This window comes from Lytechinus variegatus, chromosome 2 (assembly GCF_018143015.1).
Source record: "Lytechinus variegatus isolate NC3 chromosome 2, Lvar_3.0, whole genome shotgun sequence".
NCBI classification, from domain to species: Eukaryota; Metazoa; Echinodermata; class Echinoidea; order Temnopleuroida; family Toxopneustidae; genus Lytechinus; species Lytechinus variegatus.
In genome coordinates this window covers 55,241,117-55,259,812 of record NC_054741.1, presented here as the reverse complement: position 1 = coordinate 55,259,812, position 18,696 = coordinate 55,241,117, and the positions used below count along the sequence as shown (strand labels likewise).

The window sequence follows — 18,696 nt, the reverse complement described above, 5'->3', positions numbered from 1 at the left end:
CAATTTCCGACGATATAGTCTTTTATTTGGATAGGATGGGTGTGATATATTACCCCTAAGCGATGGGGATGTCCTCTTTATATCGCCTTCAGAGACGGGAAAAGGAAAAGAGCAATTAGGTTTAAGCAGTCTGAGAAAACTCATATTGAAATGTGATCATAGTTGGAGCGGCAGACGTCAACAAAATGAAACATTTCAATTGACATTAACTTCGACGGGAATGGTCACATTGACCAATGAATGTGTATTATGATACGCGAGATCATACTGCGTTCAGTATCATCCTATACTGGCACAAGTCAGTATAATGGTTTCATAAGATAAGGTATTAATGATTTTGTTAGGAGGTTTTTTTATAATGGCCCTGATTATTTACATTCGTCTTAAATTATGCAACCCATTATCATCTTCATCATTATCAGCGTCATTATCATCATCACCATCATTATAATTTTCATCAACATGATCATTAAAACCTCTATCATTATCATCATTATCATTGTTATCATCATGACAATTAATTATCTTCATTTTAATCTTCATCATCATCATTACCATCAAGGCCATCCATTATCATCATTATCATCATCATCATCATCATCATCATCATCATCACCACCATCATCACCACCATCATTATCATCATCATCATCATCATAACCATCATCATCATAACCATCATCATCATCATCATCATAACCATCATCATAACCGTCATCATCATCACCATCATCATCATCATCATCATCATCATTATCATCATCATCATCATCATAACCGTCATCATCATAACCATCATCATCGTCATCATCATCATCTTCATCATCAACATCATCATTATCATCACCATCATCATCATCAACATCATCACCATTATCCCCATCATCATAACGGTCCACAACACCACCCCTACCGTCATTGTCGTCACAATCACCAACTACACTGCCTCCAGCACTGATTATAGTAAATATTTTCCTCTAAGGCACGTTTAACTTAAAGCAAGTACATCTACTTAATTACCCATACATGTTATCACATTATACACAGTCTGTGAAGTCGTACCACTAAGTGTTTGTTTTAATACTCCCTCGAGCAGGTGTATGTATCTAGGAAGAGAATCCCATATACAGCATCTTGAACATGTTGAGGTCAGAGTAGTAATTTCTTAAGACAAATTTAACGAGATAATTGATGCGACAAATCAAATCAATGTGAATTTAAAAATATGCTTTTCAATTTTTGTGCTGTTTACTTATGTATTGTCAATCACAGCCGTTAGCTCTCAAAGTTTTAAATGTATGGCTTATACCTTTAAGAAAACAGATTGTTTAAATTATCTTAATAAACTTTATAATGAACTCAGTGCTTAATAACATCAAGACTACTTTAATGTTTCACACCTTCAAATTCATATGGCGTATGTATTAAAGATTATTTATGTTGATATGTCAGCTCAAAGGATATGAAAGATTCTACTGATGTAATTCGTTAATCCTCTTTTTAAAAGGGAGCAATAACGTTGAAATAATCAACAGACGAACACGGTAATACTCTTGGGACATTATTTTGCAAACAGTATTGTGAAATTGACACCAGTATCTCTGCAAATGTTCAAGCATTGGATTACACTTAATCATGATTGTGTTATGAATTAATTAAAAGTTTGATCTCAGAGGATTCAAGAGAATATACACAGTAGATCTATTACGGACAAAACCAATTGAAATATTACACTACTACCAGGCATTGGGTTTCATTTTCATTATTGAAATTGATTAAACCGAACGATAGGAGGGCTTATCAGAACTGTAATTGAGCCGAGACCTAATCCTAATCCTTTACCCATCAGGGATTGTCTGAAATCATATATGTAACTTGATTTCATGCTTTAATCCACATAAAAAATCAGATTAAAACAAAACAAGTGTTCTTATCATGTAATCCCGATTCATATTTGTCGCATATAATTATGTACGCATTTACATTTAACATAAGAATTATGCATTTGATAATTTTAACTGATCTTGTTGAAATTGTTATTGTGCTGGTGTAATTCGCCAAGGATTCGGGCAAGACTACTCTTTTAAAGCGAAGCTTTAATTCTCTGTAATCCTACTTTAACTGTCTTGTTATGATAAAAAAAATAAGATTTAAGATTAAATTTTAATGCTGACGTACTTGTGTTCTTACAGTTAAACTCATGAGGCCGAAACAATCTCACTTAGGAGCTATTCTTGAATAAAACAGATGCTTAAATCACGAACGCATCCGTTGTCTATCCCCCTTGGCTAGATACCGTCTCCCACCCCAGACAATTGGTCGTCCGATGGGTACAAATTTACTCAAAATAACGAACGTGACTTGTTGGACAAAAGAAATATGACAGCCGGAGAGAAAAAAATTAGAACATGTTGATTTTTCTTCCCCTCCTCCTCGATATCCTGTGTTTTATGGGATGCGTCAATGGTTTATCGGCTAAGTAATTAGAAACAATAAATCTCGAATGCGCTCCATTTGTATTAGACAGCTGAAGTGAAGTTATTTTTCCCCCTAAATGTAATCACTAATCAAAATATTTATTTTATTTGTTATTATCTGATATGCTTATATTGAAAATTGTTGTGCTTTTATAGATGTGGAAAATAAACCTGGAACTACATGTATTACATTTTGATTTGGTAAGGAGAATGGCATATTATTTTCTTGATGTGGCGATGAAAATAGATAAGATAAGATTAAGATAATTATCATCGTTTTAAATTTTTCAATTTATCATTATGAATTATTAATTTCTTCCTATTATATCGGAAAACAACATATTAAAGTAATACCGTGATAAATTAATCGTCTAAAACAAAAACTCATGAACAACAACTGTCATGGAGAAAATATTCAAAAATATAGAAAGAGGTGCACAGATCACCTGTACAGAGAAAAGGGAGAGGGGGAGAGAGAGAAGGTTTAAAGAATGGATAGTAAAATATATTACATTGAACACACAAGGATAAATACCAAATACCTATGAAATAATGAGGATTGGTGAAATACACGATATAGCCTACAGGGGTTCATGGGGGAGATCCAATAGCCTACAGAAGTTAAGACATTCACATCATATAATCATTCTTATCTTATGTGTTTTGAGAACTTGTTGACATGCACATGTAACCTAAGCTCATGCACGATAAGATCATGAAGATAGCTGAGGAAAATTAATTATTCAGTTCTATATTCTAAATGGCGGTGGAAACTTGGGGTAAAGGACTATCCTCAGGATACAATGTATCAAGGTGTTCTGAAAAGATGCAGGGCCCCCATCGCACAAAGTGTTGTGATTGATCCCATCAACCACAACTATGGAAAGCCAGCAACGTCATCATCTAAAATACAAAATATTTTCTCGATATGATGTATATTCATATATTCACTGTTTTCTTGACAATTCAGAATGCTTCTTTTTGCTTTCAAAGGACAAAGTGCAAATTTCCTAAAGAAAAAATTATGACATTGATGGATTTCCATATACTTGAGGTTAATCAGATCAATCGCAACTCTTTGGTCTCCTAGGGAGCTCAATTGTTGATATTAAAAGAAAACTTACAATCTAAGAACAGTAGTGTAGAAATTGACAGGTTGTTTATAATCGTTGCTCAAAATGTGAATTTAACAACTGCAGTTGCTATAAGCTCACACATCAAGCAACCTGTTAATGGATTGTTTACAGAATTTTTACAATGTGAAGTTACAGTCCGTTTTTTTAAATGGTCATATATGTATGTGTGTGAATAAACATCAAGTCGAGTAGTATTCCTTTAACTTTGTGCATCAGTATACTGTTAATTAATTAGGCGGGTCTCCCCTCGTAAAATGTCGTAAAAGTCAAGTATAGTTTCAGGTTCCTTACTTTTATTTGTGTTACGATAAGATAGAGAAAATGATAACGAGATACTGAAATATCACAACGCGGAAACACACTTCATTTTTTCGATGTATTATAAAATGAAGAGGGTCCAAGCGTCGTTGTGTCGTGACGATGCTCATCGGCCTTTGGCAAGACATCACTATACACGTGCCTTGCCTCTCTCCACCCAGGTGTAGGCGCATGTTAAGATGCGACAGTCACGAAATAATATATGCTGAGTAATTTGAGCTATAGGCTTTTTTTATTTGAGGGGGAGGGGGCTAAAATGTTTCCCAGGGAGTGAAGTATTTGTATCGTAGGATGACAATCAAATTCCTGTGACTGGGGTTATAATATCAAAATATCTCTTAGAGGTGGCGCACGTAGCACAAAATAAGGTGCAAAATCTTATGATAATACTATTGATAATTTTTTTTTAATTTTGCACTGCAAAATAAAACAAATTTATGAATAGTATTATCGTAAGATTGTATAGAAACAAGACTTCTCTTAATTTATCTAATAAGGTATTTTTGGGGCAGAATCCACGCCTATATTTTATTTGCTATGGGCCTTACATTTCGACCTGAACAAGTACAAAATATCCTGTTCAGTATCGTGTATAATTACTGCTGATTAACAATAAAGAAACAGCAAATACTTTAAAATAAACTTGAAATTCTAAAAGACGTACACTATATATCTAGGGGGATTTAAGTAGAAACGATTCTTTTAAAATCAAGGTTTTCAATCCCCCTCACCCCTCTCTATTCATTTCACGTGTCTCTGTTGATCTGCCTCTCTCTATGTTTTTCACTTTTCCCCTATCTCTTTCAAACTCAATCTTTCAAGTGCATCAAATCTTTACTCCAATAAATTTCCATCTTGAATGTTAATTTCAACGTAAAACATCACGGACTCTCATGGTTATAAAAGAATTGCTGAATTCATTACCATGACATTCAAATTCAAAACTGCACTGCAAATCGAATCACCTTCCATTTCCTTTAGAGCTTTCTCATCTCCAATGCATTTTTGATAGCATTTAGCACACAAACTACCACTTAACCTTTTCTAGGTAAAGGAATTTCCCTCCAAACTACCAACATAACAGTTCCGAATGTCTAAACAATAGATCGGTTCATCTGTTACAAAATAAGACTATCATTTATATAGACGAGGTGAGGAAGTTCGGGAGAAAGTGTTTCATGTATTTTAGTGTTAAAGAAAAGAAATCTGCGTTGTTAGGATCGAACGAGGTTGTAAAATAAAAAGAGGAGATGGAGAGAGCGGGCGAAAGGGAGATGGATGCGAAACAATGCTTATACATGTACACAGATTGTCCCTCCATTAGAATTCTGCCTTCTTTATGCATAATGAAGACATGATCATTGTAAAACTGAAAAAAAGTATTGTGGAATCATTTCCTTCTTTTCGAGTGTAAGGCCTATATAGCTTCCCTTACGATGCTTACATGTCACTATATAATTATGTTGTCATGTTCATGGAATGATAACATATATATTCCAGGTTGATCAATGTTCAATTTCAATTTATCGAAGGGTTCAATACTCTTGGTTGGTCTAGTTTTAGAAGCTACGCATAATTAAGAGGTATTTCTATTGGTCATTTCTCGGTCTCCCTCCCTCCCCCTCCTCTCATCTGGGAATCTTCTTTTGACATAGTTAAGTGATCACACGCTATACATATACAATGTAAGTACACTCATTACGCTGAAAGGATGCCTATATAATGTAGATTTCGTCACGCCAATTCCTCCAAAGATTGTTTTCGTTAACTTTATGGGATGTTTCATAAATACATTCTTTGCCATTTCAAGTCATGTAATTTTTCTATCCTCCAGCCTAATCGAATTTCCCGCGTGATCATAACCGTAAACTTTCCGATTATTAATGTACATGTACATTATCGCGGAAAGAAAAATAAAATCAATTCAGCTCGAATCTTTTCCAGGACTTTAAAACATTAATAAAACATTACAATGGTTCCAATTTCCAAAAAAAGTAACCCTTTTCATGATTTTTTTAAAACCATATTCAAGATATTAGACATGCAAAATGACTGTTGCAATTGCATATCAGGGCGATTAACGTGTGTTTATGTTTGTTTCGAACCTCCATGTATAATGATTACACAGCCCACAAACAATTAATTAAATGGATCCAGCAGGTTAGAAAAAAGATAACCAAATGACAAACAATCCGTCACGTGATCCATAATGTTATTTGAACTTTGTCTCACCTCCATCATCAAAATAGTTCAATTTCGTTGGTTAAGACAAGACAATAATTGTTCCTTGTTTACAAGATTGTTGGCAGCCCCACCCCAACGGGTTCCTTTCTGCAGCTGCCCTTGACCTGAACCCACAATGCACATTAAGTTGTTTGCTTTATCAAATGAAATATTCCTTTAGTCTAGCTGTTAATAACGATTTTTCGCTTTGACATGCTATATTTGGTAATTAGTCTGGGGGTCTCTGTGTTATCGACCCTTATCCAGTCCCTTAATATGGAAATCAATTAGGTCACTCCAAGTACAATGTAAGCTGCATGTTGGATGAAAATCGTTACAGTGATCCAGGCTAGTTTGCATGAATAAATTAACAATGAATGACCCGTCATCGTTTGGATAAAGAGTCATCATAATGAATGTGATATTAAAGAATATGACGCATTTACGTCCAATTATTATTAGTATTTTACTGGCCAAGCTTGTTTACACTGATACTTTTATAATGTCTTTGTCATTTTATGATCAACGTTTTTTTCTCCAAAATTGAATAAAAAAATAATATCGAAATCACAAACCCTTATCACCAATTAATTCCTTGAATTTGGAAGAAGACTTTAATTTAGAGAAGTTTAAACATTTAGATTGGATGGGGGAACTTGATTAAACAAAAAATCTCATGAATATGCGTAAGTCAGCACAAACTTAATTTATGCCTCATGATATTGTCAATAATTCTAAACGCAATATCGTCAATTGCATCATGCAACATTTTGTCGTCCAGGAAATATCGTAAGAGCTGATATTTTTCACATGATAATACAAAAAAAATATTTTACAAAATCGTGATCGATGAAGGAATTAACATTTTAAAATTAAATCTTATTTTGTAATAGAGTTTGAAAAATACCATTCAGAAAAAAAATCATCAATTTCACCCCCCCCCCTTCTTGATCTTGGAAATTTTGGAATGGGGGGGGGGGTCAAATCCCTGTACGCCACTGTTGAAAACTAATGTCCGTTACCCTTTATCAGAAGAGAAGTTTGTTCACAAGAGCTGTTCAAAAACACAGCTGCACAAAAGCAAACTTGTTCATTGACATTCAAAGTATCATCAAAATTCCATTTTGCAACTGTTAATGTCGGGTCATAACCGTTTTCTTGAAGGTCAAAGCATTCTGAATCTTTTTTAGCCTTTGATATTGATATTACACATACATTGGCTTATAAAAGCGAACATCATTCTCTTTTGCATTTGAACTACCATGAGAGCTTTACAGACAGGGGCGCAACTAGGTTTATTTCAATGGAGGGGGGACGTGTAAAGGTGACGTCATTGAATAAGAGGCTTAGGTTTAACGACTCAGACGATAATACACTCTTTTGTCTTCTTTATCTTTTTCTTACTTTTATATCTCCTTTCCTCACTTCTTGATAAATCATAGGGTAAGAGATCCGCGGCGGTGGCGGGTGGGGGGAGGGGGGGGGTAGAACTTGTTGCCCCTGCCCCCATGCAGTAGCGCCGTCCCTGTGTGTAAGTACCCCCAACATGCCCAAGATTGCAGTGCGATGGATGTTTACAGAAATAGCTTGGAAGTGCACTGTCTCTTTGCATTTTGTATCATGGAGTAAAATACTTAAGCAAACATTTTTTTTATAATTGGTGTGTAAAAACTGTCTCAATTCATTGTGTTCAGCTACGTATTCATTATTCCGTGGTTGCATGAAGCACTTCAATTTAATGTACATAATATTTATTATTGGCTTTAATATACTCACAAATATTAAAAAAGAGTACCTTGACAAGTCTTCAACACACTTTCTGGAAAGTAGTATCAGAATTTCTGTCATTATGAATACCATATACATGACTTGGGAGGAGTTGTCGTATACGTGTGACTAGAGTATGAAATTCTAGAATTTGCTATAAAAAAATGCATTAATTCCACCAACTAAAAAGTAATATATTTCAAATAATTTCAACATGCCAAGGCACGAAATATACTTTGTCCTGAAAACATGTTATCAAGAAAAACGTGTTTCTCCTTATCTATATATTTCAACTTCCCTCAAAACAAATATTTGGCGGCTTGTCATGATAATGTTGTAGGTTAATTTTTAGGCCTATGTAATGGCCATTAAGCCGCGATATAGTGAAAATGCAACCGGTTTTAATTAATAACTTATGAATATGGGCATCTATAACGTGTCTTTAAAATGAGTGAACGTTTTGTGTATTTTGTTTATCAGCTGCTTTTTCAATCTGATGATGTGAAAGGAATTCGCAAAGAGAAGATGCTCACGAGACAAGGTGCTTCTATATACCACGCATTGATGAACATGAATTAGATTAGTGTTATACTCCTTGGAGTTGATTCATGCATGGGTTGAACATTCAGACGAATGTTCTCCGCCATGGAAGGGAGGGGGAGGGAGAAGAAAGAGAGAAAATGGGTTGAAGGGAGGCTATTGAAAAGAAGGGGATAAGAGTGGATTGAAAGAGAGAGAGTCAGAGAGACCGGAGAGAGGGGGGGGGGGGGGGGGTGAGAGGGGTGGAAGAAAGTAAGGAGAGGCATAAGTGAAACAAATACATCATCAGACAAAACAGATTGGCCTAGCATTTCTTCAGACATTTTGAATAGATCAGACAAGAAGGAAATAAGAGAAAGAAAAACAAAATAGGAAGAAACGGCCCATTAAAATAAAATATAAACAGAGATGTATGACTTGGTAAAAAGTTATACAGATTTCACACAAAAATATACGTGTATTTCGGTTTGTTCGTCCAATGACAACAAGGCGAGTTCAAGGACACATAAACGTTTGAAATTGAGAAGAAATAACAAACTTGAAATAAGCAAGGGGTTGCTATAGAGCACATCTGTCATAAATATGCAACACTGCTTATCCAACTTCCTCCCTGATCGCGACATGCCAGCGATCTTTTTGTCCCAAATCGTTTAATTTAGAGGAATATGAAGAAGGAATGGGACAAGACTAGACAACGTAATGTCACCGCACTTCCATCACAATACTGCTTTTTAGCAAGCACAGACTGATGACCGTCTTACCGGGCTATAGAATTCCGCGACTAATAAATTTTTCGTTTTGGTCTCATGCATGTACGAGATGTGGGATGTAATACATCCCCCTCCCAAGTTTTACGACCAAGAAAAAATGAGAGAAGGAAAGGCAAAGAAAGAAAAAAGTGAAATATTGTATCATTTGAGAACTATTACTCTATATTATGTCAAAATTTATCACAAAATTAGGTTTATGTACAAAAAAGTGATTTCTGCTCGCTCGAAGGTTTTTAGAAAAAAAAAATCCTCCTAATCCATGTCAAGCCCATCTTTTTTTTCTCTCTTTTTTTTTTTTTGCTCACTACGCTATACCGTTTCATCCCACATGGTCTAGCCCAACGTCATCTACAACTATTTCGCCTACTAACCATTTGGGCTAATGGACTTGTATACCATTTTATTAAGTTTCTATTTAGGAGATACCAATTTTGTCTAATACCCACTTGGTGTAACTATCACTTAGTCTACATCTGGTTAGATTAATTGATCGTATTAATTCAAATACAAAGAACATGTACCGAAGAGGATTCGAACTAGTTCACTATTGATCACCAAGTCATATTGTATTTACAAATCTGTATAGGTAAGTCAATTACTATACAGTGTAATATACTGTAACAGCAAATTGAACACCTCTTTACATCATTATAGCGTATGTTCAATTTCAATGGATAGATTTCCGAAACAAGAATACAGCGTGTTTTAGCCTATTCTGATTACTTGCTATACTTAAATTATGTCTGGAAAATAAATGTATCTTATTGTTGAATTATCAAGAGGCTTTGCGAACGTATGTGACATTGGGACTGATTCGTTCCTCGCATGAACGTATATGATTCCATCTTCCTCTGTTGAAATCATTTTCTTAAAAGAAGATGATAGCGCGACCTTGAGATGTGATGATGACATTCTCCAAAGGGCAGGGCACTGATAGCATCGAATAGTCACGGGGTGCGTGCGGGATCGCATCACAGGCTTCCATTACCCGTGGAAATTGCAAAGTTTGGATTTTTGTGGGCGGCTGAGAAGGGTGTATTTGAAATTCATGAAATTATTATGAGCCTTCAAACTGATGTTGTAAGCTCAACATTTTATCTTGTGAAAAGAGATGCAGTTAGAGAGGTAGAGAGAAGGGGGGCGGGGGTTACTTCTGAATATGTTCGCATATTATGATAGACTTCATGTCATCATGCAAAACTGAACAAATGAAATTACGATAAATTGCAATAATAATAATAAGAAGAAGAAGAAGAAGAGAAACAGTGACGAGTTCAATTCTTTATAACACCTTTGACTCGCAATGAAGATAAAATTGGCGGACATGAAATGAATAAAATGAAAAATAAAGAGAAATTAAGAACAAAAGTATAAAGTTACACCATGTATGATAAGATACAAAGTACATAAGCCCTCGTTGTGCATTCCTCTATTCATATAAATACCATTAAAGGCAAGTAAAAAGCATAGATGGCGGATGTACAAGGGAACGAGGAGAGTCTACGCTGTATATTAATACTCATCAAGAACGTTATTTGAAAGAGTCATACAAAACACATGACAGAGTCAAAGGGGATTTCCCGTTACATCTGAGCAATGAAAGATGCACTGTTAACCCCCCCTGATTTTCCAGGAAAAAAACAGATTTTGCAGAAAGCAATAACAGAATCATTCTGTAAATTCATAAAACAATAATTTTTCTACATTATTTAACAGAGCAGGTCTGTTAAAAAAAGGAAACCAAAACCCAAGAAGAGAAGCAATCTTATTGGAAAGAGTAAAATGAGAGGAACAATTAAAAAAAAAGTTTCATCAAAATCGGTTATGAAATAAGCAAGTTATGGACGATTAAAAAGTCTTGTTGTATGGCAGTGTATCCTATTGCCGGACACTTTCATTTCAGTGCTTTAAAAAAGACAACTAGAGGAAATACAATCAAGAAAAATTATCACTTGCTATTCCAGATATTCTGAAAATCATGAATATGATGAAATTATTTTATATTTTCCAACCATTTTCTTTGCACCGCACTTGCCGCATACCCCTCCGCGAAAAACAATTATTTTCGTGCGTGACAAATTATATTGTAATTCCGGACGCGCGCCGGACGGGTAAAAATATTCTTGATTATAATGATGTAAGAAAGAATTGGTGTGATTTTTTTCGAGATTAATCATCTCATGAGTAAATTCTAAGTTTTTGTTTGCTTTCTTATAACGATTCTGATCAGATCTTTGTTATAAATTTGCGTTTGCTAACTAATTTCCTTTTTTTTAATTGCGCGTTCGATATTGCACTTCCAAGTGTTAATGATGCTCGTTCATATCGTAAGACTCAGTCATCAAGTTAAGTTCTATCGATGCGCTGTCGATCATTGATGGCTCTCCAACACGGTAAACCTCGCGCACGGCCGGGGTACCGGGAACATTGAGAACTAGCCGTCGACGATTTAATCGATGGAGCGTACGAGATTGAAATTCGGCAAATCAGGTCCGTATTTCAATCAGAAAATAGATCAATTGGGATCAATTGTTAATGCCAAAACTGTGTTATTTCAAGCATTTTCTGTCATTTTTAGAGAAAAATAAGGTAAAAGTTATATTTTCGCCTTGTTTTTGCAATCTCGTTCTTTGAATTGATCTGTGATATTGAACTGCGGAAGTCTTACGGTACGAAATTGATTTCCTACGCAGTTATATGCGCGTCCGGAAATATGATAGTGTCCGGTAATACAATACGTCACTATACTTACTATGTAGAGCCTCAAATTGGCAAACGTGCTTCAAAATGGCTGATTTTGTGGACAACTCTCCATTTGTTTTACACGCATATTTTCAGATTTTCCCCTTTATTTTACATATTTCACATTATCTCCTCTTGACCTTGACATATATGGTGTGGATTATATTTTCCCATGACATATGTTGCGCTCAGAAGGAGGCAAGATGCAATTTGAAAGATAATGAGGAAAATCGGAAAATTTCTGTACAAAACAAATGGAAAGTTGTCCACAAAATCATCCATTTTGAAGCACGTTTGCCAATTTGAGGATGCCCATAGAAAGTACAACAAGAGTTTTCGAACTCCCATAACCCATAATCCCATAACCGATTTTGATGAAACTTTTTTTTAACTGTTCCTCTCATTTTACTCTTTCCAATAAGATTACTTCTCTACTTGGGTTTTGGTTTGGTGTTTTATTAAAGGAAATTTGAAAGGTTCCAGACGCCAAATACCAATTTCCTGTATAATTTACATGATAATGTAAGATTACGCAATCTGGTTAGATTACGGGTGTTCTCGAGACTCTGCTGCAGGAACTTCTTTTATTTTAAGGATAAATTTTCTAACAGTGTGTAGGTCCACCCAAACAACAGTTTGTGTGAATAAACAAGGAATAGCAACCAAGCATGACATCAAAATTCGATCTAAAATTGTAAAGTAAGAAAGTTATGATATTTTAAAGTTTCGCTTGATTTTGCAAAACAGTATTTTTTATTTTGCAAATCCTGGTCCATAGTATGCAAATTATTGAAACGGTGAAGTCCCCACTCACTATTGTATTTTGAAATATCAAATTAAAATATTTCTCTTTTGCCTCATTATGATATGAACCAAAGTATTTGATTAAATGAAGAGCTTCCTTACTGTCGAATCTGCAAAGATAGAAATAGTGTATAATTCAAACCCAATACACAAAGAAAAAGTGTGTAACTCTATATGACTCTCCCATCCACATATAGCTGTGCATATACTTTTTTTTTAGAGATAGACGAAATTTTGAAATGTAACGTTTCTTATTCTACATCCGATTTTGAAAGAACTTTCAACGTTATGCCTATTTGATTATTTTCTTTTGATTCGAATCAACTTGATCGGTTGGGGTAAACTCTCCCTTTAACGTGTTCATATAGTACTCAACCACACCATCCCTCATCCTTACTGAACTCTATAAGTGAATAAAAAGGCAATATTACAACCATCGATTTCTCCTTTATTCGATTCCTAATTCCTTTAATATGATTTACGTCAGTGATAGTATTCTCCGTGCACTTAATGTATGTCTTGGTTGGGTTCCTAAGCTTTGGATAGCTTTTACCGTTCGCTGCTGACGGCGACACTTAAAAAATGCCCGATTAGAACGTTTACAATTAATCCTCTTCATTCTTAACTCTTGAATTCAAATCCTTCTGTTTATCAGATTCTATACGGGGATTTAGAGGAACTTTGTATCAAGAAATAGGTCTATAATCCCACTTGAATTAAATGCAACTGAAACTGACAAAAATCTAGGTGATTGTAACGTTTGAAGAAAAATTAAGGAATAGCTTTTGACATCGAGCACCCAAATTCTGACAAATTGTTACATGAAGAAAAAAGAACACTTTGGTGAGAATCATTATGCAATCAATGGAAAATCTTATACCTTTAACTAGTATTTGAATGAAAGTTTATTAAATGGGGGACCGAGCTTATTCAGGTAAAACATTAATATCTGGACCAGACTTTAATCACCAAATGTCGTCTCATTTTGGACAGTTTGGATAGTGGGGGATTTATAAAAAAAATATTGACGCTAGGAAGCTACTCTTCGACTTGATGACATTTCCCTAAATATTGCGGGGGAAATATAATATTATTTTTGCCTGATATCACTCAAGTCAGGTACTACCTAACTGAATTTCGGCTTATTTACTGCTGCCTTGTCGAAGGACGTGAAGGAACTAAAAGGTGGGTTCTGAACCATTGGCTCTTTTAGAGTCAAATGAACACAATTAATGTCAATACGATTTTCTGAAATAGGGACTATTAACCAATATACGATTTCCTAATGATAAAAAGAAACTAAATGAGAGATACAGTAATAATTATAATAATTAATAATTCTAATAATCATGAAAACTTGCCTAAACACACCCCCTCAAGCACTCCCTTTTAATGGTCGCAGGTGCTACTTTGGGGGTCAATTTATAGGAATACTTGACAATATAAGCAATTGTGAATTAGTTGATATTTGTAAAATACAAGAACGCTTTTCGTAAAGGGGCTTTCATAATTGATCGTGCGATCGTTTGCGATCATTATTTGGTCAAAATATAATTCGCAACGGTTGTAAGCAGTCGCACCGCTAATTATGAAAGGGGACTTACTAGAACGCAATGAGGTGATCGTTATTTTTTAAAGATCTTGTTTTAATTTGGATTAAAAGATGGTTTGCTCACTATGCCTAAAGGGAGTCATTAATTTTAGACCAATTAAAATGTCGTTTCTTCGGGACATAAAATCATTATCACGATGTGTCTCCTCTCTTCCAAGGCAGACCTACTTATTGCAGGTGGGAAAATTTCTATATCCATTTCTATTTCGGGTTTAATTTCCTGTAATATCAAAAGAACACCCCTTTGCAGATAATTATGACATTTGAACAAAATAATTTTGAAAATAGTTTATTCCAAACATTCACGTTACTTTTTTATCTGCCTTTCTCCAAATGCCTCTCTTGATGTGTTTGTTTATGAGGTGCACGGAGACGGTTGGGGGTGGTAATGATGAAATCTGCAAACAAGGGCGAACGATGAAAATAGAAAGTTGAAACAGATTTTTGTTCGCTTTTAATAGAATTGAAAGTTCTCATCGATGCCGTGAAACATGTAAGGAATAAACCCCTTCAATCCAGGGGCGGATCCAGGATTTTCCAAAAGAGGGTGGGGGGCAAAGTTTTGAAAAGCAAAAAAAAAAAGAAAAAAAAGAGAAGATTTTCAACCACATCCCCATCTGTGCCCCCTGTGACCCCCCCCTCTGGACCCGCGCCTGCTTCAATCAGAATTTATTCCGCCTTTTTATCATCTCGGGTCATCGATTTCACCCCCACCTCATCTTTGTTTCTCCGCTTCCAATCTTTTAGTACCATGATTCCCATTTTCATGCCTGCACGTCGACAATTCAACCCTTTCAATAAAAATGTTCCAATTGTCAAAAATGTATAATGCCCATCCTCACAAAAACCATTACTTTGATGAAAAACAGAAATCAATGCATGCTTTCTGTTCTTTAATATTAAAAACAAGCGGACTTCGATCTAAAAGCTACGACAAAAGACCTAAGCCATACTTAGTAGATATCGTAGAATAATCTTTCATTCATTGTACATGATTTACAAAAAGTGATTTTTCAAATGACATTTGAAATCTGTAAAGGACAATACCATAAGCCAAGTTACTTAATTATGAGGTCATCGATTTTTTAAGATGGTGTATTGCCAATAATTGTAAGATCGGTTGATGCAGTATTAGAGGCACGATGAGTTTTAATGATGACGAACTAAAAATAGGGAGAAAATAATTGGAACCGCAATTCTGTTCTTTATATGCATTCTAAACATTGTGTTAAAAACACATGCACAGATCTTCACAATAAATATACAATTACTAATAGGGCGGCGCTTTTAATAGAAAAAATGTGAAACAAAATATTTTACAAATATGAAATAAAATAATGATCCATGTCGTGTGTACCCGGGTGCACCTGGAAACCCATTGCACAATATTTGATACCTTTTTCTTCATAATCATCAAATTCAAACAATGAGCGGCTTTCTTTGATGTCATATTTCTTTTTCCCTTATTGTATAATCATGATTATCATTCTGAATCAATATCTCGGGGGATTAGATAAAAAGGTGTGATATAGGAAAAATGCTGATCTTATTAGGAGAATGACGATGGTCACACTAATTTACTGTGTGTTTTTTTTTCTTATACCCTGGTCAATTTAGGTCATTTTTTTCATGCACCATGCCTATACCGACCAAGTAGGCCGGCATATAGTAACTACATATAATATTACATGGCTTTTATTAGAGAAAGGGAACATTGGTATATTTTCCTCATTTTACAAGTCATTGTTAATGTATAATCATGGTTTGTTTCTTAACAAAAAGAAAAACACGATCATAATGCTGCAAGCGCGATATTATACATCATAAGCGTTGTTATTATATTATTTGAAAGAAATGCTTAATTCCATGAAAAGTACTTCATGAATGAATAGTAAAAATAACCATTTTACTTTTGTTTTCTTCGAACAGACTTACCAAGGATAAAGGAAGAACAAATGACGGCAATCACTAGCGGTATATATCCAAGTTTTGATTCCATAATTCCAAATGTCTGTACAGTCGAGATCCTGTGCAATAAAGGTCTTTTAAAGAAGATGATGAATGTATCCAACTTAAGACGTATTCCAAAATGCTTTGATGATATTCCAATTAAATTCAACAACACGAGTTGATAAGATTCATTAACAGGTGCTCGAATGTATCCGTGAATTGTCTTGAAGAGATAACTCAAAATGTATTTGTCTCTAAACAAACAACGCCGTTGTGTATTTAATACGTGAATGGACTTTGGCGACGACCGGCGCCCTTGTTTGTTACCGCCATATTCAGGAGTTTCTTAACAAACAACCAATCTTCCAAAGTCTTGGCGACATCAAAATAACCCTGCGAAGAGGATGACTGGCGTGAAAGTGAGTGGCACTCTTCCTAAAAGTCAACTTAAAGTCAACGTCAGTGTCGTTTCGACCAGCCGGCGATCTCGATTAACCGTGAGGGGGCGATAACGGTGGTCGAGATGTTTATCCAAATTGTTGCAGTTTATGATCGCCGCTGCGTCGATCAAAAATAGCCCCGCTTGTCGTTTGCGTATCGTCACCAAAGGTACGATAACCCTTGAGATATTTTATCATCACACCACGGTTGATGCGAGGAGGGGGCGGTTGAGTGTGTATAAGGGGTTTACCATTTCTCTCGTATATTGTATCGAATGGGATGGTTCATGAATAATACATGAGGCGTTTTGTCATCCCACCGATCCCTATTGTTAAAAACATCAATACTCTTATTTGGAGGGCATTAGGCTTAATTGCTAGTCTTACATGTTCAAGACCTTAAGCAACTGTACTGTCATTATGAAGAAGATTAAATGCATATCGACCTTGACTTATAATCGTGAAATAATACTCATATTACAATAACTCTGATCAACTAATTTCAGCAAGCAAGCAAGCTAAACCATCATTTAATCGATTCCCCCATCTGTCTAATTTCTTATCAAGGTTTCATCTAGCGACTACGATGTAAGAACCGAGAGAAGATTTAAAGAAGACACCGCTGGAGGTTGCATGCCCCAGTGTAGCGGCTCACTTGAGTAAACACGTAACAATGCTTGAAACGGGAGAGGGTTTTCAAACCCGGGTTTGTATTGAAAAGGTGAGCGGACGGTTCGTGTTTTTGATATCCACTCTCCCCGTGGCGTCTTTTAAAACTTTCTCTTTCAAAGAATGTCGATGTATTCGAGTTGCGTTTGTTAAAGCTGAGGTGATTAAGGCTGTACTTCAATAGAAGAACCTCTTTCTGGCTACGTTAATGGACATCAACTGTACTTCTAATAAACAGCTGGATGACAGTCCACTGTCGTGAACAGTGTTTACCTCGGGGGGGGGGGGGGGGGAGGGGGGTAATAAGCTTTGAAACAGAATAATGAGTGGTATTTTGGTTGGTGATGGTGGTGCAAGGGGGGGGGGGTAGAACAGAACGTGGAAAAGAGGAAAGAAACACAACTTCATATTATTGATATTAACAATAATACAACTTTACTACACCTTGTTCAAGTGCAGCACAATTATGGGTCGGTTTAGGACTGAAGAAATTCCATGGCTGGTGCTTGAACCCATGATCATCTGGTTAGTCAGTCACGAGACTTTAATGCTCTTATAATAGTTAAGTACACCCCCCTTGCCTCTCTGGGGTCATTAAAGTTAGAACAAGATTTTTTTATATATAGGTCATCACAAACTTACATTTATCTAAAAAACTTTTTTACATAGGATGACAAGTAGAGCAATATCATACTCCTCCCATATCTCTCATCTATTTTGAGCGGATGCTCAAAACTTAAGTTGCCATCTTAAACTGTAAGACACTGCATAAGAGTCGACTATTATTTCCAATGATGCAAATAACAATAAAATACACAAACAATATTAATGTGGTGTTGTGATACACATATTTATTGTATTAAGCAATGCAACCAAAAATAATAATTATGCTTGTAGTGATAGAAACCTCTCACATTCCCTTCCTATGCCCTCATGATATTGCAAATCAGCTTTTACTCAAACATTTTTTTTGTATTCTAACAAAAACATCAAGCATTTCTTTATTTTATAAAGGATGGCAAGCAATTACCCTGGTGGATATACAATGATATGAAAAAGGAATTTATATTGAACTACAAAGAAAAATATCGGAAAGGGGATGTACATAAAATAATTTGAGTATGAATATGTTTTATCTAAAACAAAGAGAAATAAACAACACAAAAGGCAAGATAAATAGAAAACAAAAATGATAACCATCCTATGATATCATCATGCTACACTTAATAATTGTATATATGTATCACT

At 35.3% G+C, this 18,696-nt stretch overlaps 1 protein-coding gene across 1 annotated transcript in view; it reads right to left on the bottom strand.

Annotated features, from left to right (window-relative positions):
• The window catches only part of LOC121408399 (neuronal acetylcholine receptor subunit beta-3-like), a 37,273-nt gene extending 20,254 nt beyond the window's left edge, over positions 1 to 17,019 (bottom strand). The window contains exon 1 of the mRNA XM_041599872.1: positions 16,325 to 17,019. Within this exon, the coding sequence (XP_041455806.1) occupies positions 16,325 to 16,388 (64 nt within the window). The 5' untranslated portion in view covers positions 16,389 to 17,019. The remainder of the gene's footprint in view (positions 1 to 16,324) is intronic.
• Positions 17,020 to 18,696: the final 1,677 nt, after the last annotated feature.